The following is a 26,671-nucleotide window of genomic DNA, read 5'->3' on the forward strand; positions in this document are numbered from 1 at the left end:
GGCTGATGGGTTTAAGCAACCAAGTGGAGTTCTGTCCGGCTTTCGCACACTTGTTTTCATTTTCGATTACAGGAAAAGAAAAGGAGAGAAGGAAACCTCATTGTATGTTTTGGCTCGGGATTTTAGCAACACCAGCAATTACACTCCTCTCTCATCCAGTTCACACAAACACGGCCTGATGGATAACCGAGCAACTTCCCGGCACGCGCTTGAAACCTGCAGGCCGTGTTGGAACATGTTGCTCCTTTTCCAGTCACAAGTAGACCGATCAGTGTATCTCCATCGCTTCAATCTCCTGGATGTGTTCTGTTTCAATAGACTCTTTATCGTCTCTCAAACCTGGACTGCTGCATCTTCTTTTACGTTTTCTCTTTTTTATAACAGCCCTCATCATCTCCTTCCATCTCTCTGTTTCTATCAGCACAATCTGTCACACTAAATACAAATAGAAATAGAAAGAAAAGGGAAATGAAAGCAGCTTTGTAATGCTTTACGTGACATTGAGAACACTTTTGAAGCAGCGTCTGTAAGACATTGAAAAAAAAAAAAAAAAGGAAAACACTTTTTGCAAATGCAAGTTCGGTGCTTTAAAAGCCTCGGCCCTGAGACACGAGGGTGTGTGTCCTACTTCTTGGCAGTTGGCTCATAACCGTTGTTTTACGTAACGCACTTCATCCCATTTTGTCTGCTGTTGCCATGGTGAGGCTAATTTATACTGGCATTAAGAATTAGGCTTCTCTTGTTAACATGCACCGCGGGCTGACGCTGGGTTTTACACACACACACACACACGGCCGTGCACATTCGGAAACGCTTGCACGCACACACACGCACATTGAGGATTATTCAATAGTTAAATGTGGGTGTTTGTGTGCAGCTGTTTGTGTGTTTGTGTGAGACTCTTGTGGGAAAGAGGAGCGTGAACTGGGCAAAATGAGCAAAGTCTAAGTGTGTGTTTTTGTGCCGTAAGGTTGTACTTTAGATTGATGATTTACACTAATAGATGAACCAGCAGGGTTTGTTTGCAAAGATTAATTAATAATGCTGATATATTACTTCTATTGATTTTCAGCCAGTGTTGCACATTTCACTCCTAAAGGTTCTTCTGGAAGTCATAAATCATGTCTCTCTCCTGTTTTGTGATTGCTGTGGGTTTGGCTTTTGACTGTGTTGACCTCATCGGTGTTCACGTTTTAAAATCCATGTATTTCTGAATAAACTGGCTGAGAATGAGGACGAGAAGTAGGCCCAGTCAAATGAGGAGAGAAGAGATATGAATATGAGTCATGCTGTCATTGAAGAAAGAAGAACCTCTGCGGAAGAAGTCTTTGGAGAAATCCATTCAAATATCTGAGTCACCTAAATACAAGCTGAATGGAGGATTCAAAAGATTAGAATGAATGCATCTCGGGCAGATGTTTAAAACTGTGCCCAATGAAGGGAATTGGAAAGACAGATTGACGTTGTGTCGTGGTGTTGTGGTGGTGGTGGTGCTAGTGTGTCTAGTGTCCTCTGAGAGACTCTTGAAAGAAGTAGCACGACCCGCGAGGCGAGGTCAGAGGCAGCATTTGGCAAATCAAGTGCAATCCATCCCTCTTGAAATGGTTCTATTTTTATGCCCAAAATCCCTCGGACTCAAAGATGCATCAATTAAACTTTGGTCATCAAAGGTCACTGTGAACTCACAAACCACATTTTTGGATGTCATCCATTAATATTCTAGTGTCTAATAGCTCTCCACCGTCTTCACTTCCTTCCGGGAGCCTCTCGTTCCTCTGGTACTCCACCACAAGCTCATGTGTTGCTGATATTGAGCTTCAGGTGATTGTTGTTGCAGCATGTGACGCAGCTCACTCCTCTGTGTACTCCTCTGTGAAAACAATCTCTGTATGAAGACAGCATGCTTTTTCTTCTTTGGTGCATTTGTGCCTTTTGAGTCAGAAATGTGATGTGATGTTAGATGAGCTAAGTGACAAAGCTGTACAGTTTGCCAGATAAATCCCTGTCCATGCATATAAGCATTTTTCACTTGTTGCTGATTGCTTTGCAGCTGATAGTTCTAGGCTATAGGTAAACAAGAAGAACAGAAAGTCATTTTAAGTGTATGGACAGAGCTAGCTCTTCTTGCCATCCATCTCGGCTCAGCTGACAATCCAAGCCTGCGGTCGTCTCTGTGAATTCAGGGGTAGGAACGAAATCGGCGGATGCTGTTTTCTTGCGGTAAAAGTTTGGGGATCTTGCGACGTGTCGGTCAAGTGTATCAGACGCTACCATTGGTCGTCGCCTCCATTTCGTTGCTTCAAGGTTCAGAGTAGTTCAACTCTGGTACCCCCGCTGAAGTTTTTTTCCATCTGTCATCGCTACAAATCAACAAATATCATAACGATTCCGTGGTCTATTATCATCTCATCACTGCTAGTCGCTTCCTTGGTGCACTACCCTTTAGGTTTATTTTCACCTTTTGTGTTTTTGCACATATGACCTAGACTACGCTGCAAGTTGTGCGATATCTAATTTGTTCATTTTCCCAGTCTGGAGCTTTTTTGACGTACTCATAAAACAGCGTCGCCACACCTGCAGCTCACACAGCATATAAATGGTGAGCCGTCATTGCACACGTAGGAAGATTAGCATGCTAGCGGTATTGTAAGCTCGGCTACTCCAGACAGTCCCATGACCCTTGCCTTGCATATCACAGCTTTCCAACAAGAGGCTCTTGTCTCTTTCCGATTTGCTCTTACAGCAGGTTTTGATCTCCTTTAGCCTAGATTGGGTGCTTTCTTTCTGTTCTCCTCTCATCTCTGCCCTCTCATCCCTCATCCACTTATCCATCATGACGCTCACTCTCCCAGCACACACACACACACACACACACATACACACATTGTCAGGGTGGGACCAATGCATTAATGCACATAGAGCATGGAGAGCAAACAACAAATTGATATTACACCAAATCTCCCTTCATCTAATTGTGCATTTGTCATTTGTTCACTCCTTCCAAGCAGCAGCTCAGCATACTGATCAAGCCGATGCTTACAATTTCCACCTCCAAAAAAAAAATATCACACACCACACTCATGGGGGCATTTAAGGCTCGGATGAAAGACCCGTGAATGGACTGACTGGCAGCTGTATTCAACATGGGTAACAGCTGGCAGCGAACCAGACCACGCTGCAAGTGGGCATTGTTGTTGTCGCCCTGAAAGGCCCTTTAGACGAGATGAACGGTGACACTAAGAGGTGCGGAGGAAAGGTTTTCGTGATTCAGTGGCCGAACTCAACCCTTTGTGAGAGAGTGTGTGTCTTTATCTGCGTGGTGGCATTGCTTTAAATGTGGGATTGGTTTTGAAGGAGCTTGCCGAGGCTGGGAAAGGTTTTTGGGAAAATCCAGAAGCCTGGGCTCGAGTGTGAAGATTTAGCATACCATTCATACCAGCTGTCCACAGGGAGTAAGTAAAAATCGGATGTATATCTTTTAAGTTTGTTTATATTTTACATGTAAACCTGGGACCCTATCCCAGCAGTCCTTGGGAGAAAGATTAAACAGCAGTTCATTTAGTGTGTTTTTAGCAGCTGGAGTAACTTCAACAACTTGAGCTCGGATGCTGCAGATGTTGTACTTAAGGGAACACAGGTATTATCTTAGTTTCTCAGAGAGAGCAGAGACAAGATGATTATCTTTTTTATAAAGACTCAGTTTATTCAGCAGCGAGTGGGAAAGTCCCTGAAAATGAATGTAGGACAAACCCTGTTTGAATTTCATAGTTTCTATCTTACTGTCAGATTTTAAGTGAGCACACCGTGGAGCTCTGAGGTAAATACTATTGTCACAGTTTATATTGTGAGAGAAGACAGGGAAAAGTGCTCCGTGTTATTCCCTTGAGTCCTCATCATAGGTGAAGTTAGCTGTGTGTACCATTTGGGAACATTGGGGTATTTAAGGGGCTTGAAACTGAAGAGCTTAGTGATCTGTTATCATTGAGTTTAGTTTTCAGGTGTCCACATTTTCTCGTTCCCTGTCTTTTTTGCTCCGTCTAAATCTACAGGAGATTTTTTTGGGAAGCGGCTGAAGTGCCCTGAACATTGTGCAGCCTGTTCTGTTATTATCCGGAGAGCATTAGGTAACAAGATGTACCAATCATTTGCCACCCACTGCTCCTCTTTTAGGGGAGTGAGTCAGAAAGTCAGAGAGACAAACATGGTACGGCAGAAAACTGTGTTGTTGAACATCCAGAGACCAAAATGGACCGAAATGCTTCACATCATTAGAGCAAATTGCTGTTCTTCTGTTCGGTCTCTCGTCGGCTGTCGGCTGTGATTAGGGCGAGGTGATAAGGAGAAGTATTAGTAATTATTATAGTCATGTCGTTATACCGTATCTCCGCATCGTGTTATCATACAGATTTGCAGTTGAAGTTAATAGTTCAGTATTTGAATATTTGATTTGCCAGATCATGATATTTGTTTGTACCAGAAATCTGTGCGCTTTGTACGCCAGTAGAAAGGATCAAATGTGGGATGAAACACAGCATTTCATCAGGTGCACTTGAGAGCTGCACTTCTTTGTCATTAGCTATTGAAGGTGCGCAGCTTGTTACTTGTTGTTAATTCATAATTTGAGGACATAATATCATCAAAAAAACATGGCAACTCTCCAAACATATCTATTCCACGCTGCGATCCCTGGGGCTAAAAGATGAACCCATCAAGGAAGTGCCAGAAACTGCAGTTCCTGGAATGGCCACTTGAGGCTGGCTCCAAAAGCAAATCAATCCCAACTTTGCGGCAGAAAGAATCATGTTTACAGCCTTGTACAAAACTATTTTTACATAACTCATCCATTTAAATTACACAGGCCTAAAACGATGCATAATTTGAGTGAGGAGTTAGGTGGAGTCGGGCACAGCCAAGATGGTGACAGCCAGAGCCACCACACTGAGCTTCAAAAGCGCTCTCTTCAGGAATACTGTGGCTAATGTCACATATATGTCGTCAGTCGTACTAGTATATTTGGTCAGTGGGGAACATGGTTAAAACATGGACAATAACTCAATTTTGTTTCTCCAATGAAACTTGACAGGAAAAGTGCCACAAATAGTTGAGCAGCAATGTTCACATTACACCAAGTAATTTGATCCATCGTTAAAATAAAAATATTGTTTTCTACGTCTTAAAGGCGATTTCAATATCCCTTACACCCACCATTAAAATAAATATCTGCTGTTTGATACATAAACCATCTGTCTATGGATACTTAAAATTCCTTTTTGACCCCATCAAGCCAAACAGACGGTCAGCTTCAGGCAAAAACATCCATCCGACCATTGGTCCTAATGATTCATTTACTGAGTCACAGCCGCCAGGGTCCTCTGGGTTAAAGTGAGCTAGCTGCTATTCTTAGCCGGAGCAGTATCAGTCTCACTGGTCTATTGTTCTTCCACCGCAAAACAAGAATCTCTTCTTTCCTTGGGCCCCGTGCCGGGTCTTTGTGTTCATCTCTGTCTGCCCCTCAGACCAAAGCTGGTGATATCAGGTTGCTGGTTCAATCACTTGTTGTATCATGGACAGAGGTGTGGACTGTGTGTGTGTGCGTGTATACATGCTGGCATTTGTGTGGTGACATGAGCCCTGACCTGACCCCCCACACAGAAGCACTTGGAGACAAAGATGGTTCAAACACAAACAGAATGAAACAAACAAACTGAAAAAAAAAATGTTTGGGGAGGTTGTTTGACTGGTTGAGAAGCTGACACACAAAGAGCTGAATTCCTCTGCTTGTTAGCGGAGTTTAATTTGATTTGACAAATCTGCCTCTCTCCGTTTCAGTCCTTTAGGCATTGCTCTGTTTGCCGCATTTTTCCTTTAGCTACTGATACAGATTAACAACGCTGTAAATTCTTCACGCTGTTGCCACCAAGGTCAACTGTTGAGCCGTTATTTGTTAGTGTGGCGTATATTCAAACGGATTGTGGAAAGTACAAGAAGCCGCACTGGTGGGGGCGTATTTATTTACTGAGTGTTGTAGTGGAAAAAAAGGAAGTACAAGCCAGGAAATCATTCATGCCACGAGACATGGTTTTACACCCCTGGAGAGATGCACTAGTTTTATCCTGTATCTTGATAACTGCAGGATAGTCAACAGAATTAAACATATCACAAAAGAAAGTAATCTACCATGGATTTGTGTGGCTGTGGTGTTGTGTTTTTTTGGTTGTCGTTACCACCTCAGTGGTCTTTATTAAAGTGAAAAAACGGTCATCATGTGAATACAGTTAAAGAAGAACGTCCTTGTTTCAGATTGTTTCAAACTCCTGTGTCAACCCGCTGAAATTTGCTTCTCCTGCAGTTGTTACACTTGCTTAAGCCTCTCAGAGGTTTTCTCTACTTTGTCACCCTGTCAGTGAAAAATGAGCAAAGCTTACTTCCTTTTCAAGTTGGATTTTTTGGAAGTGCGCTGAGAGTTTAATTGTCAACCTGCTACCTGGCACCGCGTTCCCAGTCCTCTCCCTGGAAGCTTCCCGTTGGGCACTCGATCTCCTCTTCATCATTATCTGACGGCTATATTTGGACGTTTCTTGGTCTATTTTCGGCTTGCTCCCCGAGTGCCCACGCGAGTCATGTTGCATTCCACGTCTCCAGCTTAAAAAAAAGGTTGAAATGTGACAGGCTGCTTCTGGTAAATATAGACACAGTGATGAAAGATGTCTAAACTATAAGAAAGAGGCTGAGAAGATAAAACTTGCGTATGGATCGGCTTCTTTACATATAGTATTGAGACTGTTAAGTCTGTGGCTTAGTTCGGGTAGAAAATGTATGTGGTACAGTACACACCGCACAAAGAAAAGTGACAGGAGTCGTGTTTTGTGACACCTGCCTGAGGAGTAACAGTAACGATTCAGGTGTGTTTGCAGCTGAGTGGTGACAAATGGGCCAGAGGAGTCGAAAACGTGTCGGCGCAGGCTCTGAATGCTGCTCGTCCACCTCGCACATGGCAAGCGTCACCAACAGTGCTTACTCTGTGCCGCGTTGCACAATGCTCCCTGCACTCCAGCTCACCTCTCCGTTGACATTGTTTTGGTGTTAATTGAGTTCACAGGATGTTTTTGTTGTGCTGTGGTGCATCGATAATCCCGAATTTTTCGCTTCTCGTCCAAGTATTGTCGACTAATTTGTCTGAAACTGATTTGTGTCTTCTCCAGGAGTGTCGTCCCGCGTCCCGGAGATCATGGCAGCCGGCACCCACTCCCCCGGCGGGCCAAATGGCATAATCCGGAGTCAGTCCTTCGCAGGCTTCAGCACGCTACAAGAACGACGCTCACGGTAAGCAGGGATCTTCAAAGTTGTTAATCAGTGATGAGCTGACGTTACTCATTTCTGAAATAATGATTCGAGTCAAGGGGTGAATGAAAGAATTTCATAAAACAAGCCCTTTGATTGATTTGTCCATTGTTTGTAATAGTTTATCTTCAAACATGGTATTGATTTGAAAGGAATCTCAGAGACAACGCTTTATGTTATTGATCATTTCTACTTTTTCGCTAATATGTCAACTTTTCATTGTTAGCAATAGTTCAGGCAGTAAAGAGCACAGATACCTTGATAAACAGTGTGTATCCAGATGTGGCAGATTGTTGGCAAGAAATTACAGAACGGAAATGAAATCCCCGAAATATGTGTCACCATTTGGCAGGTGTCACATTCATTACGCAATGTGGTCACGGTTTCATAAAAGATAACTTTGAATGTTAAGGAGGGTCAGGTTTTTTTTGCATATTACATTTAAATATGTATAAGTCTTACATATAAAGTCTTTATGCGTTCACGTTTTGATAGAAATGACCCTTTAAGAAATCTCATCTGTCACTGCAACCACGCTCGGGTTCAAACGTCGCTCACACAGACAGCAGGAATTTAATGACTCGGTAATCTGGAGGCAAGATTCATGCCGATCAGCGGGCCACGGCAAGTCTTAAGATCCTGTAAAAAAAAAATTTAAAAAAAATCTGAATACTTAAGGGATGATCATTGCTACATAAACACACACTAGCTCCTTATCGTTTTCATTCCCCAGACGCTGCTTATGAGAAGTTAGATTGATAACATTCTGGAGAGATAAGAGTTTTTTCTGTGTTTTTCCCTCCTTGACTCATCTGTGACTGTTCTCGCTCCATTACCAGAAGACAAAGCCTGCTCACAGTCACATGTCAGATATATCTCCTGCAATCTTATGGTTGTTCATCTTCAGCGACCCTGGTCATGCGGGGAAAACCAACGTGAATACTTTTCCCCTCTTTTTCTCTCTGCGCAGACAGTGAATGGGGTAATTGGGGTTGGAATGACTCGAGTGAGTGGGCGACAGACGAGATACTATTCTGATAATGAGCAAGGTGGAAAGCTGCAGAGATCTGGCTTCTGAAGCCAGTGGAGTGCGTCGGTTGCTTTGTGTGTGCAGCTCTGGTTGAGTTTTTGAGCAACAACTTTCCATATGTGTACTCATATGTGAATTTAATGCTGCAGAGTTTGTTGGGTTTTTTTTCATGCAAGGATGCAAATTCACAATCATAAGCCCGTATGGGATCGTTAGCATGTGCATTTCTCTGCGCGTCCCTATCAAGAGACCCTACTACACCACAGCTTGCGTGACCCCCAAGGCTACGCGGCGCTCTCATTCAGTGTTGCCCTACATTTGTGGCAGCCCAGCTTAACTTGTGCCGCTGCTGGCATGCGGCAAGACGTGGCGCGTTCCAACTTGTCGAGCGCTGGAATTGGTTGTCGCCGAGCCCCCGAAATGACTCTGTGATCATTTCATTAAGACGAGCGAAATGTCATCCGTCAGCTAAATCTGTAATGGTCTTAAAAGCTGAAATGTGCACGGGCGCGTAAGATGAGCGTGACCTAAAACGGATTCATGAGATGACAGAAAGTCTTCTGAGGTGGGCCTACTGTTGAGAGGATTGTGCCGATTCTCAGAAGTAGCAATTAAATGATGTGTAGAGTGACAGATTAGATTCATTTGCAACCTCAATCATTTATCAAGCAGATAGATGAGAAGGTTCACAGCTTTTTTCTGTTTTAAATAAATGTATGAGTGTTAAACTGTTAGTTGGACTGAATAAGCACTGAAAAACATTACCTCATGTGATGGACAGATTTGAGTTCTGATATTTTAATGCTTATAATTAAAAACAATGAGAAATAATCATCATTGAAGCTTGAGACATCAACAGGATACTGAGAAAAGTATCTGTTTTTTGGTACGTAATGATGTCCTACTTTATATGTTGGTAGTCTGATAAGTACTTTCTGTAGTTTTATGATATTTTATTATATGTATAAAACTGACCAAACAACTAACCAGAGGATTAAGGGATAAGAAAAAGAAATGTTAATTGCAGCTTTATGGCCAAAAAAAAGAAAAAAGGAAGACAAAACGTGAATCAACATGCATCTCTTTAAGTGAACACAGTGGACGGCAGCTAGCATCAGATTCTCCCTTTCACTGGATGCTTTAGTTTCAGGTGCAGCCACGGGTTTGTCTCGCGGCTACGTTTAGGTTTGATAAACTTTTACATAGAGCAGCTGTCTGCATCTACTGTATGTCATCACTAAAGGAGCCTACGTCACTGCCTTTTCTATAAATATAACAACTGCTGAGGTGTTTAACTCTACACTCTACACACTGTCAGTACACACGGTCAGTTGCTAGAGGCATAATGAGCACTTGAATGTCACCGATTGCCGGTAGCGTGATTGTCTGAGCTCACTACAGCAGAAGATAAACTGCAGCATTACATACGTTCACAGATGTTTGTGCATTCGTGGTATTTAGCGCATTCCTGTGACTGATGGGGAGGTTCACTGCTCAGGTTATGCAGGGAGTTTATGTGACCGCCTGCATGTGTGCGTGTGTTATTGATCATGTATGTGTATGTTTGACAGGTGTGCGAAGAATATGCAGGCTAAGTGCGTCAGTTCTTTATAACTGAGCTGTGAACAGACTCTGCGAGGCTGCTAGATATGACGGATGAGATTAATTCATGCTGAGACTGGCCCAAGGGCATGTTCAGGATGCTGTAAAATAATACAGAAATCTAATCAAATGCTGTTCCGGAGAAATCCTGTGACGCATATTTAGATTCAGATGCAGTGTGCAAGTATTTCTTGATTATCCTTTACATCAAGATATATGTTTAGGCCAGAATGCTACTTCTTTCTTCTCTTTGTCTCTGAGATTCTTGGACATGTGTTATTTCCAGTAAAAAATATTGCACAGGAGACAGTAAATCATCCAGCACATGGGTGGATAAACAAGCCCTAATGGACGATCTATTACTAAAATGTTTGTGTGCTTGTGTGTATGTGCAGGTGTAACTCTTTCATGGGGAACTCTGCGGTGCAGAAGAAGCCTCAGTCCAAGCCCAAGAAGCCTCACCTGTCGGGCCACAAGGGAGGCAGCTCCTCCAGAGAGCCGCAACCCAAAAGACTGGAGGAGGTTTACACTGCTCTCAAACAGGGACTGGAGTGAGTAACTCATACACTTATTCTGTTTGCATACGCTTGGATTCACTCAGGAAGTAGATAATAAAAAGAAATTCCTCCTTCAGTATACAGTATAAAATCATTAAATGGTCCAGAGTAGCCATCGCTATCTAAATGAGACACCTGAGGGTAAACAGGTTGAGTAAATAAATGCTGATAACCTGATGCTTTAAGTTGTGCATTTACGATATTTGAGCCTGTTGACATTTCCTCCTGAATATATTTACTCCATAAATGTTTGTGTGCAAGTGTTTTTGTTTGCATTGCGTCGCTGAAGGCCTTACCTTTCGTGCAGCAATGTTTTAATTTCATTGACAGTGATTGATTAAGCACAATACTGTGTTGGTATACATTCTTAATGTTTCTTCCTTATTTGTCCCGTAGCGAGTATCTGGAAGTTCATCAAACAGAACTGGACAAACTCATGTCTCTGATGAAGGACATGAAGAGGAACTCTCGTCTGGTGAGAAATTACTGAAGCATCAACTTACGTGCTTACGTTCACGTCTCTCTCTCTCGCATATGTCCTCATGTTACAACATATGAGTGGTCACGTCATTAGACAGAGACAAACTGAAGATATTAGTTCAGGCTCGCTCCAGTATTAGTGATGTCCCCATCGGTGTCTGGGCCAATCGAGACTGGATCAGATTGGATTGGATTGAGCATATAGCCAAACTCTTATCATTTCTATTTTTACAGTGTATTGTAGTGTATTTGTTTTACTTCTGCTGTCTGGAAGTTCTTCACAGTACTCAAATATCTGCTGCCCTGTCCTCCTCAATCATTAACACATGGAAACACAATTAGTTGCCTTTTACACAATCAGACTCAAAGATGCCACAGGAAAAATAGTTATGTATGATCATTCTTTTTAACGATAGACAATCTACTTGCAATACGTAAGCAATCTCTGCTGTGCTTCCTCTAGTAACTGTGACGGTGTGTGTGTGTGTGTGTTTTCTCTCTCCAGGGAGTGCTGTACGATCTTGACAAGGTAAGCTGGTGATGGTGGGGAGGTTCTGCCGTACCATACTCTCACAAGTCTGGTGTGCGTCAAGTGAATCTTTGATGTAGGAGGGAGTTGAAAGGGGGGAGAGGAAATGTACAAAGGCAGGAGAAATGAGGGGAATAACGAAGGAAAAATGATGAAAGAGCGAAAAGTAAGTGGAGGGACAAGAAGAAAGGCGGCTTAAGGGAGAGTATCCAAAAGAGAATGCAGTACTGTATATCTATTTTTGTGAATCTGTGAGCTGTTTTTTTATAATCACGAATGCCACTTTTACCATATGTAATCACATGTGTGCAGACAAATCACTTTTTATACACGTGCAAAAACATATGGAGCCTTATTCTGATGAGCACTGGTTAAATTCTTGTATAAATTCTTTCCGCAGCAAATCAAAACCATCGAGCGGTACATGAGACGTCTGGAGTTTCACATTAGCAAGGTAAGCACTGCATAGATGAGTGATATTTTGTCGATATGTTTACCTAGTCTTCAATCTGTTTCCTGCATGTCTGAGTGACACCATTAAAGGCGTCTATTAAGAGCAGTAGAAGATGTCACATTACCTTCTTTAACCATACACCTCTCCTCATCTCGTGTCATCCACACAGTTACTCGCAAACCACCGTACTAGTTGAATTTTTTCTTTTTGGGCAGAAATTTGGCAATTTCAACTCAATAAAATGAAACTGAGAGGAACAGGAATGCTAAGCTAACCTGACAGCAAAGCAAAAACCAAATAGTGATGAGTGGAAACACTGAACAAGAGGTTAAAAGTTAGACATTTTGGGAAATGCACATGACTGTTTTCTTGTTAAGAACTAGCCGAGGAGTTTTAGCTGTTTAACTAGCATGAACATGCAAGCTAAGCTAACATGGCACTATCATTGCCAAAAGTTAGCCTGGCTTTGTCCAACTATAATACAACACCTGCTGTACCAGCACATATAAAACTCTCAAACTGTCTTTTTATTTCTTGTTTGTTTGGGCTATACAAAACCTGAGGGGTAAGAATTGTTGTGACAGAGCGACAGAGCCACTTAGCTAGCTTAGCATAAACCGTCAGCTGCTGGCTCTGTGAACAACCACAGCTCCAAGCTTTATTTTCACATTTATATGTTTATTTCATGGATTAAACTCATTAGATATAGCATGTTATATGGAGATGTTTTTGTTTCCTGCGTTTCTTTCTATTCTAAGCTAAGCTAAACTGCTACTGGCTAATCCCCCCATCTAACTCTTAACAAGAAAACAGACATTTCCAAAAAAAATTTGACTTTTAACCTCTTGTTCTGATAAATTATATTTTCCAGTAAAGCTCCGGTGTTTCCACTCCTCACTGGATTTTCTTGATGCCAGGTTAGCTTAGCATTCCTGCTCTTTTCTGGTTCATGTGTGGATATATTAGGGAGGTTTCCTGCTGTTTCAGTGTTTGAGGCAAAAACTTCCCCGCTAAGGTTTCCAGGTAGGGATTTTTTTTTTTCCTATATTCTCTTTTGTAGTCTCCTCGCAGGTTTCCAGTTGGGGACATTAATCCCCTACAAGGTTGCAAGGTTCAGTGACTTTTCTTCCACCTCCCCTTTTTGTGGTCCTGTAATGGTCTCCCTCGCTGTGCGTCAAATCAGACGTGACAGCAGGCAATCAGAACCCACACGCCCAAACAACAGCGCAGCTCCAAAGGTAACCATGGTTACACGATGACGGGGCCTTTTGAAGTCCTAAGGAGCTCAAGGGAGACATCTATTGGGTGACGTTAACCCTTTATGTTCACGTACATCCTGGCAGACAATAAACACTCACCTTCAGACCTTTTGTACAGAAAGAAACACGTGTGAACAAGAGAAGAGCAGACAAACAAAGCAGTCCACGGACGGATAGAAGCGTTTCTGAGGATCTGACGGGAGCTGTAAATCTGGGTCAGGGCAGTTATCAGGCTACGGTGTGGCGCGACTGACACGCCAAGCCCTTAAAGATGAAAAATAATAATTGAAAAGATGTGATGTCGTCTTAGAAACTCAGGAAATTATCTGCAGCTTGCTCCACTTGGACTGCGACAACAAAAATAAAAACCGCAAGCAGAGTGGATGCTTGTTCAGCCTTGTGAGGTTGTCACAGGATGCTGTTAGACAAACACACGTTCAGATCCTCTCCAACATTATTTTTGAAGCTCCTCTGTTGTTCCGGTCTTCGTACCAAAATAGAGTTGAAACGTCTGGTAAATATTTGAAAACTTGAAGGAGCGCCTGATTTATCTACGCCGACAGGTAGAAAGCCTCAAAATATGAAGTGTGTTAAATCTAGCACTCGACTGTGTTTCTTTTTATCCTAAAAATACACCTGCTGCTTTGTCAGATTTTCTGTCGGTTATTGATCCAAGATAAAGTAGTGTCAAGCTTCATAGATTTGATTTCTGTGCAGGAAACGGTATTATTTTACCATTATCTGACTGCAAATGACATTTTTTCCCCAAGAGATAGTTTTGAAAATAATGGATACAACTTAAAGCTTAGCTATGTAGTTTTATAGTACTTTTGTAGTGAATACATATAAGTAGTAAAAGCCAGCTGTGTTTGTGCATAACATGTATTTTTAAAGGTAGACTTGTTAGGTAGTAAGTGAACACTTTGTCCTCAAAGCTGAAAAATGTACAAGGATTTGAGCGACTTTGACAAGGGTCAAATGGTAATAGCTGGGACTGAGTCAGATCATCTACAAAACTGCAGATCTTGTGGGATGGTTGCGGTCTGCCCTGGTTCATACCCATCAACAGTGTTCCAAGGAAGGAAAAGCGGTGAACCCGTCGGCCACGGATCACTGATGCGCATGGGGAGCGAAGTCTGGCTCGTGTTTCTCAGTCCAACAGACGAGCTACTGTTGCTCGAATTGCTCAAAGAATTCACGCTGCTTCTGATAGAAAGTTGTCAGAACTCACAGTGCGTCACAGTCTGTTTTGTATGGGACTGTGCAGTGTCCGCGCTGACCTCTGTCCACTGCCAAAGGCGCCTAGAATGAGCCTGTGAGCATCAGAACTGGACCACGAAGCAGTGGAAGAAGGCGGCTTGGTCTGATCGTGCTTTTATTCCCATCATATGGCTGGCCGGGTGCCTATTTGTTGCTTACCTGGGGAACATATGGCACCAGGATGCAAGGTGCTCCCTTTGGCATTGTCATGGCGGTGTGAGCTATTGTTCAGGTGAGAATACGTGTCAAAGTAACATGTGCAGGACAATGCCAGGACCCATGATGTTGCTGGTCTGGATATATATCTGAATCAGTGGATATAGTAAATCAGTCAGCCAGTAAATAACAAGAAAGGCCAGACTAGGTTTTATGTCTTCGAATCAGTTTTGTCTTTAAAGGAGCACTGACACGTTTATTTTACAACTTTAAACTGATTCACAGCATTATTATTGGTCAAGATGTAATGTTTTGGGGGATGTGTTTTAATGGTATCTAATCAGACTTTTGGCATACAGTATGTATGCACTAATTGTGGCCCAGTCAAGTCCACAAGATGTTATCAGGGTAAAACAGGAAGTGCATATCTTGTAATGAGGTTTGGTGCTGTTCAGCCTGCGAGGAAGAGGAGAAAAAACTTCATGTCAGAAAAAGGACCTTCATAGGTATACTGTTTTAGCAGCTGTGAGCTCGAGTGAGCGTGTTCGTCAGTGTTTGTGCTCAGGCTCAGGCCTGTCTCTTTGTGCAGGACAGCTGCTGTGAGGGATGATTTAACAATCATCCATCAGCAGGTTCTTAGTTTGTGACTCACATCAGCCAGCTCTTTTGTTCCTGTGCTGCCTGCAGATGTCTGAGCTGTAATTGGTGCACATGGAGGAAGCAGGTGGCACAGTGCAGCCACTATGATGTCCTGCATGGGGTAGGATATATATATTGTGTGTGTGAGTGTGTGTTGGCCACTGGTATCAGCAGGGCATCATTAAAGAGATGAGTGACAGAGATTGAAGGTGAGAAGAGCGGCTGCCATGCGCCTCCTTGTCCCCCGAGAGAGTGTGTACATGTTAACCACGTGCCAAATTCAATCCTAAATGAGTGTGAATGCTTTGCATGTCATTACTTTTAATATAGGGCACTTTCTGCTTTCCTCTCTCTTCCCTTGAATGCTAATCTTGCCACCAACACACACACACGCCCACAGTTCCTCCCCAGAGAGGGGCTTGTGTGTTTGATGCTGTTTGGTGTGGCCCGCCTGTTCTAATCTGCTTATAATCACTCGCCCCATAGCAGAAACTGTGTGTGTGTGTGTGTGTGTGTGTGTGTCTGGGTTATCCTACGATCCAGGATAATAACCATATCTTAAGAGGATTCCTGCCATATCCTAAAGATTCTCTGCTTATATTCAAAACATCACAGTCAGATAAACAATAGATACAATCCTTTAAAACCATACTCCGTACACAAACTTACAAACAAACCCTATTAGTTAGTATTTTTGCAAGGATTATATTGAGATCAGCTTAAAAATACAAATATATATATATATATATATATATATATTTCATCCTTAATAAACGTGAAAACACAATATCACCCTGGGCATAATTGATTCCCCAATAAAGATTTTCTCAAAGTACCTCTCTTGGTCCCTGAGACACGCAGGTTTGTTTTTGTGCTATCCCACTGAGTTGTAATTAACACAGTCCAAAGGAGGACTTAATTTAGAATACATTTACATTTAATGTCTCTCGAAATCTAAGTGTTAATTAAGAAGGCTCAGGTGTTTATGGGCCGCATGTTTAAAACGGATGCAGATGGTGAAATAGCCATTTAAATCAGCACAAAGGTGTTGTAGTTTGACTAGTTAATTATGGTGGAAATCACTCATATAGGCAAAGAAAAAATGTGTATTTTTTTGTTCATAAAATATTATGTATGTAATGCTACATAATAAAGGAACTCCTGATTTGTTCAAAGAAGAGTCCAAAACCTTTGAAATATTAAGTTTATTGTGAAATAAGACTAATTCGATCATTTAAAAGTATTATTCCTTACAACTTAAACTATTAAAACATTATTTCAATTGCTTTACCTCTTCTTTGTTACACCGTGGTCTACTCTGTCCGTCCAAACTAGTTCTTCATTATTTCAGAAGCCCAGGAAGACAAGAGAGAGAAAATATTAAATGCACTGTCAGGAAACTCTGTAGGAGGTGCATACAAGATGTATACCACATGCCTGAGTGTGTCTGTGCTCGTCTTCCCTTCCTTTGCTCTCCGACACTCCAAAGCGTGTGTCGATCCATCTGTCCGTCTTTGAGGTTTCTGCCTTTTTCTTTGTTTGTGTTTTGCCTTTCTTCTTTTTTTCTGGGGTGAAACGTGCCCGAGGCGCAGCAATATGCTGATGGCCACCCTTTGGAGTGAGGCTTGGCTGACCTTCAAAAGGACATTTCCTTGAAGGCAGCAAGAAGCTATTGTAACTGGGGACAAAAATTAGCTTCATTAGCCGATAATGATGTGATTGCTGATTGCCTGAAAAGAATGATGGCTATTCATCGGCTCCGGTTGGCGAGGGCCCGGTTTTGTGACAGAGGCACGGCAATTTCCTGCTGATGAATAACTCCTTGTCGGCGTCTGCTCATTTATTTGAGTATTTCTCGACTTAATAAGTGCTGAAAGTCACTTGGGTGAACGTGTGTTTCTTTTGACTTCGGCTCCCGCTGTTACACGACCAAACATTTAGTCAAGTGTTCATGTTTTCCTCTTTAGTTGTAAACCAAAAAAGTGTCTATTGTTGGCTGTGCACCAGCTCCATACCAATCAGAGAGCAGGGAATAACAGTTGAGGTTGGATGTTGTTTTGTAGCTGGCTCAGCTCAGCTGCTGCTGCCTCGCCGCATACACCACATACCACAGACAGACAGACGGGCTGGGTCCCAGTCGGGGGTGGGGGGTGCCGAAGCCTAGTTGGTTTGAGGTGGAGCTGGAGGGATTGGAGTGGGTGTGTGTTTGCATGCATGTATGTGTGCGGCGAGTTATTATAACACCAGACAGCATTATCCATCCTCTAGAACAGGAACTGCACGTCACTTTCAGTTTTCAACCATAAACCCTCGGCGGCCCACCCGCCACAGCATAAAAACATGCTCTCCATTACACATGTCAACATGTCCGCGTACACCCTTGCAAAGTCTGCCGGCGGTTATCGGTTCACAAGATACACAAACAAACACTCGGAGAAGCTGTTTGGACGTCAGGAGCCGGAATGGCCCATTTTCTCCTGCTTCTCCCTAATGAGAGCCATAAAGAGCGCGAGGCATCAATATTTCAGCGCTCTCGTCAGGCAGGCAGCGATATTTCTCTTTGATGAGTCTCAGCAGAGGTGTTTTGTTTTGCCCCGCTGCCACTCCGATCGCATGTGAATTTAGGAGACCGAAACATTAAACGGACGGGATGCTGAAAATGCTGGTAGTTGGTGTCATCGAGGAGAGATTGCTTTGATTTAAGGGTGTTTTGCATCCATGTGTTAGACCTTTTCTTTTAAATATCTGACTTAAAGAAGGATGCAAATCTAATAAATGAAAGGAAGTGACAGATACTGAACCATTTTTGTTCAATAAAGTGACAATGGAACTATAAAATTTAGAAAATAATGAGACGAAACAACAAAAATGCTCATGTGTTCTACAAATCCAGGCGAAAAACTCCTTACTCGACTGTAACTGTAAGAATGCAATGCTGATACTCAGCAATTTTATTTGTTAGGATGTTGTAGTAATTATAATAGCTGACATGGCACTAAATTACAAAGATTAAAATGACAAAATGCGTTAAAATAAGAGGAAAAGAAAACCTATTATTCGGACCACACAAGCTGCACGACCATTGGCTTACAGGAAGTAAATTTCTTGCTGTAGTGCTCTGTACAACTATTACCACTCTTGTTACAACATCGCCTTATCTTGATTTCAGTGCAGCTGAAGCTCTTGACTTTTCAGCTGACAGTGAGACGGCAGGATGTCGACGGAGCCGTCCCCCCCTCCCCCTGCGGGTTTGGGTTGGATCGGGCTCGTGCCGCAAACTGAGCACTAATGCCCCGTCTGTCGTTGCCTCGCTATGGGAGCGTCCCACAGGGGTCGTAGACTGGGACGGCACTGACAGCTACAGTGACGCTGATACACACCAGCTGTAACTGTCAGCTCGCTCCAGGGCTGGTTTCTCCTCAGTGTTGGCTGTTGATGATTATCTTCCTGTTTGTATCTGTTAGCTCTTTTCTGTTATTCTGTCATTAGCCGTCTCATCATCAGATTTGTCAGGGTTAGAACAACGCCCGTTCTCGCCCTTGTTCCAAGTAATAATAAAATAAAAGCAGCATCCTTTCTGATCACTCTGAAGCTCTGCCATGTAAGACATGTGAGCACACGTCTCTTTTTCTCACTAATGCACATGTAAGTTTGCCCGTGTTTGTGTACTTGTCTTTGTGGCGTTCCGATTAAAGATGGAGGGGCTCTGTGTACGCAGGTGGATGAACTGTACGAGGCCTTCTGCATCCAGAGCCGTCTGAGGGAAGGTGCCAGCCGGATGAAGCAGGCCTTCTCCTCCTCTCCCTCCACTAAAGCCACCAAAGAAAGCATCACGGAGGTCAACCGCCGTTACAAGGAATACACTGAGGTACTATTGAGCTGTTAGCACTGCTGCCGAGTCGTTCAGTTGTAGCTAATGGTCTCATAAAGACGGCAGATATAGCTAGAGAGCAAATGGTAGACATTTAACTTTATAAATATATAACAATATGCATTAAACATGGGGTTGCACCTGATAACACCCTCTATATACCTAATCATGTGCTACAGATTATAGTTTACATTGATTTGTAAACACTAACATTTAAATCCCAGCAACACATACACCTGTCATTACCTGTCCTGAAGGCTTAGACCAGCTCTGTCAAAGTCTGCTTAGATAACTCGGTTACAGTTGTTGTTGTTGTTGTTCCTGTTCTTCTGTGGGGGCTGTTTGTGGAGTGAACTATCTTTTCTTTCTCCGTCCTCCAGAACATGAGCACGTTTGAGAGTGAACTGGAGAACCTGCTCGGGGAGTTTCACATCAAAATGAAGGGTGAGATAAGAAATACTCAAATAAACACAAGAGGCATTCACTAGTGTTGGTGTTTTATATTCACCGCAGTGAGTTTGTCTCATGTCCACATTACGTCATATGATAAGATCGTAAGATCATGAAAATTCACTGCGTTGGTTCCAAGAATAAATGTGTGTTGCTTGACTGTTGACGGTTACCTGCATCATGTCAGTGTCTTCTTTCCTTCCCTCTTTCCTCAATGGATGACAAACAATGCATTTCCTTTCTCCGACAGGTTTGGCAGGCTTTGCTAGACTCTGTCCTGGAGACCAATATGAGGCAAGTGTGTTTTCTTTTTCTGACCAGTTAAGGCTCATTTAAGGTACAGCAGGATGTAGACTCTGTAACTTGCACACGTAGCCAACGCCAATGCAAGCCATTTATACTCACTCATTAGTCTGGCTCTCTCTGTATAAACACCTCCCCAAACCCTAGTCGGCGCTATGTCTTTTTTGCCAGTTGGGTTAATTTTTGTTTCTGCTTCCTGCTTCACTTTCAACAACGGCAACTGAAATTTCTGCCGAAATTACGCCGAAGACCAGTCGTACAAATGTTTGCATCTCCAAACCTCCTCAGTTAACCTTTCCTCGATATGTTCCATCTTTATTGATCCAAAACAATCGATTCGAAAATTGGCGCGCTACTACCAAGTGGACCAATCACTGTCGCCATAGCTACGGCATCAAATTGATGCAGAAGTCTAAACCGCCTATAACTTTTGAAGTGAGAAGTTTCATTCACTTAGTTTGAAGTAGTTTTAATTATATATTTATATGGACAGTTTCAGCTAATTGTCTGTACCCTGCCTTCCCAGCACTTGGCTAATAAACATAGTGGTAAACTGAGCAGAACTAAACAGAGCTGAGGAGCTGAACATTCATCAGATGGACAGAATAATCCAAATAAACAACGAGTGTGTGTTCGTCTTTTTCTAATAGATTCTGCTCCTTTGCCAAGTGTCCATCCAGGTGACAGTAATTGTAACGTGTTTTCTGTCCACTGCGTCTTTAGATCTTCATGCGGTACGGTCGGCAGCGTTGGAAGTTGAAGGGGAGGATTGAAGTGAACTCCAGACAAAGCTGGGATGGGGATGAGATGGTCTTCATGCCGCTCATCACTGACCTCATAAACATCAAGGTAGCATAAAAAAAACATTGTGCTGCATCGCAGTATCTGCTCCTGAACTGAGTGGTAAATGAGTGTTTGGGTCCGTTAGGTGACGGAGCTGAAGGGTTTGGCCACTCACATGCTGGTGGGCAGCGTCATCTGTGAGACCAAGGAGCTGTTCACTGCCATGCCTCAGGTGGTGGCTGTGGACGTCAATGACCTGGGGACCATCAAACTCAACCTGGAGGTCACGTGGTAGTAAGTACACTCTGTTTTTTTATTTTTAATAAGGCTTGAACACAAACAGAATATTCATTGTTGGATATACACCGATCAGCCACGACATTAAAACCACTGATTGGGGAAGTAAATAACATTGATCATCTTGTGACAATTCAGTGTTCTGCTGGGAAACCTTTGGACCTGGCATTCATTCATGTGGATGTTACTTAGACATGTAGCACCCACCTAGACCAGACCAGGTACCCCCACCCCGTAGCAATGACACTCCTTGATGGCAGCAGCCATCCCCAGCAGGATGCAGCCTGACACAGACACACACACAAAAACAGTTTAGGAACAACTAAAAAAAACATGAAGAACAGCACAAGGTGTTGACCTGGCCTCCAAATTCACTAGATCCCAAACTGATCAAGTATCTGTGGGATGATCCACAGAGGCTCCTCTCCTCAACCCATAGGACAGAAAGGCACCTCACCGACAAGGCAGATCATTGGAGGCACAAGGGAGACCTACACAATATTAGGTCATAATGTTATGCCTGATTGGTGTATTGTGGTAAAAATTACATTACATAATGAGCTGACCAATATCTGTACTGTCACATTTTGTAATTACGCTTCTGTTTGTTATTTGCATCGAGTTGTAAGTTCCCAGATATTATGTCTATATGCTATCACTGCCGTGAGATACAGTCTATAACTGTTGGACTTGTCATATGGTTTGTTGAACTCATGGTAACTTGTTAGTGTCCTCTCTTTACGTTCAGCGTCTGCATCACTTGTGCTTTTCTGCCATCTAGTGGAAAAACATCATCCTTATAGTTTAAGTTTGAAATGAAACCGTGATGCTGTCTGAGTGAAATCACACTGATCGCTTTCATTCCCTCCTCCAGCCCCTTCGATGTGGAGGACCTGACTCTGTCGTCCGGCAATGTGAGCAAAGCCGCTGCTCTCCAGAGACGAGTGTCCGTCTACAGCCAGGGCACACCGGAGACCCCCACCTTCCAGGACACCTCATTCTTTGTGAGTCCAACAGTTCCACTTCCTCTCGCTTTATTTTTGCGTTTTGATATTAACCGTGTTTAGCATATTCTGTGATCCTTACCCACAAACCCGAGCACCATCTGCAGTGTGCCGTAGGGACATTTTAATTATGCCCCAGAGTTTTTGTGTTGATACATCGTGCTTACGTAAGCAGTGCTAGCACTACCCTCAAACTAACCCTCACCCATTTCCCTGCTATCCCCCTCTTCTTTGCATTCCCACATTGTAACCCTTTACCCACGCTCTGTCCCACCTTACACGTTCTTCCATCCCTCCTCTACCTCACTCACCTGCCCCCACTTGAACACCTTCCTATTTGCCCCGCGTGCATTGTGCAAAGAAGTGGCAGCCATATCCCGTGGAGCGCCAGCGCCTCTCCTTCCTTCACATGCTCCGAGACACCCTGCTAGAGAAGCTGAGGCGCAGTCGCTCGTTTGGTGACCTGGCCTCACTCCGGCCAAGGCCCAAATCCAGTCTGGAGGTCTATGTGAGTGTGATGCGGCCCCTTGACCCTCCTTACCTGACTCTGTGCCTCCTACCTCACCAACAATGGGGGCATACTCCTCTGCTTGTCCTGCCCCTTTCTGTGGGCTGCAGGATCTCATGTGTGGCTGTCTGCATGTTAATTTGCATGTTTAAAGCTGTATTCTTATGTTTTCTCCCGTACACTCTACTGTGTGATTCTATCTTGGTTGAACAAATCTGATTATAAAAGGTAGAGTTAGAGAAAAAGGTAGTTGTGTTTTTCTGTCTTACGTGCACTCATTTCGAGCTTTCTCTCAGCCTTCCTTCTTTTTTTTTTTTTCATATTCATATTTACCTCTGTGTGTCTCCTTTCAGTCCACTTTACCAGATGACGTCTTTGAGAATGGCGGCTGCGGCGTGGCCGAGTGCAAGCGTCTATCCTTCACCTTCTCTGACACCTCCGGTTCTACGCCCAGCCCCAGCCCTGCCCCGAGCTCCTACTCCCCAGGGCAGTCCAACCCTGAGATCACCGTCACTCCTCCAGAAACAGACACACTAGCCACACAAATCCTCCCAACCAGAGAGGACTCGATCGCGGAGGAGCATTTGGTGGAGGAAGAGGAGGAGGAGTACGAAGAGGAAGGGGAAACGGGTAGCAGAGGAAGCAGGACAAGTGCCAGCCTCGCCAGCGATGAAACGGAGGCGGCTGAAGACTCGGAGTGGGAGCGCACAGAGTCCCAGCGTAACTCTAGTTCCAACTGTGGCTCAGCTGCGGCGTCCTTGTGTTCAGACGGACACCTGTCCACGGTGGCTCCAGAGGACGTTTTCCTGGATCATTCGGACGAGCTGAAACCAGTGGAACTGGACACGGAGGAGGCAGGCAGCCTCACCCGGCAGCTTGTGAAGAGGCTGACGTCTTCAGATATTGCGCCGCCCGGTGGGAGTTCTACTGAGGGTGGAGGGAACCTGAGCTGGGCCGGTGAGGGAAGCAGGGCCTTCCTGGAGAGTAGCCTGGAGGAGGCCATCCACAGCCTGCTGATGAGACTGGAGTCGCTGACTCACCGCTGCAGAGAGCTGCAGGACCTGGAGCAGGAAGTGATGCGCTTGGAGGACCTGCTCAAGGTGAAATCTGACTCCGTGTCCTTTACATATGTGAACCATTGAATGAACAAAGATTTATTTCAAGTAGTTTGAGGATATGTTTAGATGCCACTGGTCACCCACACATACTGACTATACATTTGAAAGTTTCAGCAAAAGAAGCAGAAATCAATCAGGTTACATAGAAAATGCCCAGCAGGGTTACTTTAAATCACAGCGTGGGATTTTAATACATATCATTCAACTTTTTCACAGTGCCGTCTCCCGGGTCACCGGAGTCGGTCGTCCAGCCTCAGTCTGACGGTGGAGAGCGCCCTGGAGAGTTTTGACTTCCTCAACACCTCTGACTTTGACGACGAAGATACGGGTGACGATGCTGCCGTCCTCAACCTCCCCCCTCAGAGGTCTCCACTTTTTGATACAGATGGAGAGAGGATTGGGTGAGTTCTTACCAAAAGCACAACATCATAAACTCTATTTCAGTTCGGTTAATCCTCTGCTATTTGTTGATTTATCATTACACTAAATGACTAAAAAAGAAAGAAAAGTTTGATTCTTACTCTACTTTTTAATTAGACAGACTCAGTTCTTTGTGTTACTGCTGCCACTCGGTGGTGACTCTCGGTATGTTCTGTTCAGGGGCCAGCATCCAGAAGCCAGAGGACATCTGAGTGAAGCCCTGACGGAGGACACTGGGGTGGGCAACAGCGTGGCAGGAAGCCCGCTGCCACTTACTACAGGAAACGAAAACCTGGACGTGGCCATCGTCATCCACCTTCAATACTGTGATCATCTGATACAGGTAGAGCTCCTTATGACGTCTGATTCCACAGTTTACACTGTAAATAATATAATGACATTCATCCAGCTGATTTCTTTGTCGTGTACAGCATCTAACTGGACTTTGTTTCTTATTTTAATGGCAGTTATTGACCAGTGGTGTAGGTTTGTGGCAGCGCCGCAGTCTGCTCCTCAAACTGTCTGGACAGACCGAGCTGCTGGAGGAGCTAGCAGAGATCAGTGCGGATCGACTTGGAGCAATTACATCTGCTGCTGATGGTAAGTACCGACCGGTGAAAACCAGTTGTCAGCGTTTTAAGAAGCGTATTAGAGCAGTCAAAAGTAATTACTGTACATAAGAGTTTCTGGTTTGAGGGTTCGTAGTGCTGACCTTATGCTCTGTCCCGTTTACGCAGTTCTCCCGAGCCTGGCGGAGCGCCCCCAGCTGATGACTCTGTGGTCAGAGTGCAGCGGGTCTGCAGGACTTTTCCACACCACGTTGGACAGAGTGTTCAAACACATGAACCAGAGCTACACGGCCGTGCTGCAGGAGAGGCACCCACACAGCGCTGACACAGGTTGGCTCATCCCCATTTCTTTCTGTCTGTAAACAAGCCAGAGGTTATAAAATTTCATCTTCTCTTTGATGGCAATACGGTCCTACGCTAATACGTTGGGTTTTAACTGACTCACTGATTTGGTTTGTAAATCAGCTTTAAATACGTCCTCGAGCAGAAACGGGGATACGCCGCACTTGCAGAGATAATAATGTGAAGAATAAATACCTAAAAAGAACTGATTTAAGAGAGACTGCATTAACTAAACTGGCTGCAGGCTGTGAATACAGGGTTACAATGATTATTTTCTAGTACAAATGAAACTGAATAGATATTCACAATTCAAATGTTGTTGCAAACTGCTACACGACTTCATGCTGATTCCTCTCTCCAGTGATTGGTGTGGTCGTGGGTGAGATGGTGGACAGGAGCGACCTGATCGCGGCACAGAGTCCTGCTTCTGCTGCGCTCTCCCAGGACGTCCTGACGGTGTTTCAGTTCCACAGCTACATCTTACAGCATGAAGTCCAGGACATGGAGACGCACCTGTTGCACCTGGCCAGAGAAGGTGAGGAAAAGCTGCGAGACCTGTGTGCTCATTTCTGTCTCCTGGTTGCAGTGCACTCAAATTAGTTTCTTCATGTAACGTAAAAAGCCAAATGAGGAATCTTTTTTCTACAAAGCAAACTTCAGCCCATCAACCTGCATCCATAGGTTCAGTCATAGTCAAATAGTTAGATAATTGGAGTAGCTGGAGCTTAAATTTCAAACAAAATAACGATGATCAACCTTAATCAACACAATTGGCAGCTAAGAAAATGCAGAAATTATTTATTCATGATTTTTAAGTATGAAAAACTGTTGATTAGTGATGGTGGGATGGAGCGCGAGATGGACAGGTGGTTTGGTGTGGGGGCTGCTGTAAACTGGGTGCTCAATTGAGCTGTCGTGTCTACGTCACAGCCCTCACCTATGGTCATGAACTTCACATAGAAAGGGGTTAGCTAGGGTGGACAGCTTCTGGCATCTGATGAGGATACATCAAGAGGAATTAGAAAGCACCTGACCTCGGATAAGCAGACAAAAATGGATGATTTTATAGCTAAAATATGCACTAACTGATGTGCAGATGATTTACAATAGAGCCGCCTATCTAGACGACAAGCCAGCATGAGTACAGAAGATGGCAGTGCATTTGTCGTCTGTTTAATTTTTAAATGGCTGTCCATATTTGCTCCGTCCTCAGAGATGTTTGCAGAGGTCCTGTGCAGTGGGGATATATCTCTGTGTCTAGCAGAGCTGGAGGAGGTGCCTTTGTCTTCACTCTGGCCTAGAAACAGCACCCTGAGGGCCCTGGCCTCCCTGCTCACTGCAGAGGACCCTCAGGTCAACAAGGCAGCGGCTGACTACCTCTCATCTGGAGCCTCAAACAGACACTTCAGGAACAGGGTGAGTGGTGCTAAACCGAACCGAATGCCTGCACCATTTCCGATAGTCTCAACAGAAGCTGCATTTGAATGTCGACGTGTGTCGTCCGCAGGCGGTGGAGTGCTACACCCAGGCGCTGTCAGAGGCCGGCGTTCAGAGCCAGAGGGCGGCCTGCTCGGCTCTCGGCTGTCTGCAGGTCAGGACTGGCTACAGCCGTGGCTCACATCAGCAGGTGCTTTTACATTCATGTAATAAAAAGAGGAACATTTAATCAGTTCGAATATTGTATCCTTCGTGTGTCTTT

General features: G+C 43.9%; 1 protein-coding gene across 2 annotated transcripts in view; it reads left to right on the plus strand.

The window, feature by feature from the left end:
- The window catches only part of ripor2 (RHO family interacting cell polarization regulator 2), a 54,467-nt gene that overhangs the window by 25,034 nt on the left and 2,762 nt on the right, over positions 1-26,671 (plus strand). For both annotated transcript variants that reach the window (XM_084563018.1, XM_084563019.1), the window contains exons 2-20: positions 7,203-7,323; positions 10,369-10,524; positions 10,927-11,005; positions 11,516-11,539; positions 11,940-11,993; positions 19,026-19,175; positions 19,559-19,622; positions 19,879-19,922; positions 20,655-20,780; positions 20,860-21,008; positions 21,886-22,015; positions 22,877-23,623; positions 23,858-24,042; positions 24,242-24,404; positions 24,529-24,661; positions 24,799-24,960; positions 25,334-25,507; positions 26,186-26,388; positions 26,480-26,563. In XM_084563018.1, coding sequence (XP_084419144.1) covers positions 7,203-7,323; positions 10,369-10,524; positions 10,927-11,005; positions 11,516-11,539; positions 11,940-11,993; positions 19,026-19,175; positions 19,559-19,622; positions 19,879-19,922; positions 20,655-20,780; positions 20,860-21,008; positions 21,886-22,015; positions 22,877-23,623; positions 23,858-24,042; positions 24,242-24,404; positions 24,529-24,661; positions 24,799-24,960; positions 25,334-25,507; positions 26,186-26,388; positions 26,480-26,563 — 2,948 coding nt within the window. The remainder of the gene's footprint in view (positions 1-7,202; positions 7,324-10,368; positions 10,525-10,926; positions 11,006-11,515; positions 11,540-11,939; positions 11,994-19,025; positions 19,176-19,558; positions 19,623-19,878; positions 19,923-20,654; positions 20,781-20,859; positions 21,009-21,885; positions 22,016-22,876; positions 23,624-23,857; positions 24,043-24,241; positions 24,405-24,528; positions 24,662-24,798; positions 24,961-25,333; positions 25,508-26,185; positions 26,389-26,479; positions 26,564-26,671) is intronic.

Source organism: Chelon labrosus (genome assembly GCF_963514085.1).
Source record: "Chelon labrosus genome assembly, chromosome: 16".
Lineage (NCBI taxonomy): Eukaryota > Metazoa > Chordata > Actinopteri > Mugiliformes > Mugilidae > Chelon > Chelon labrosus.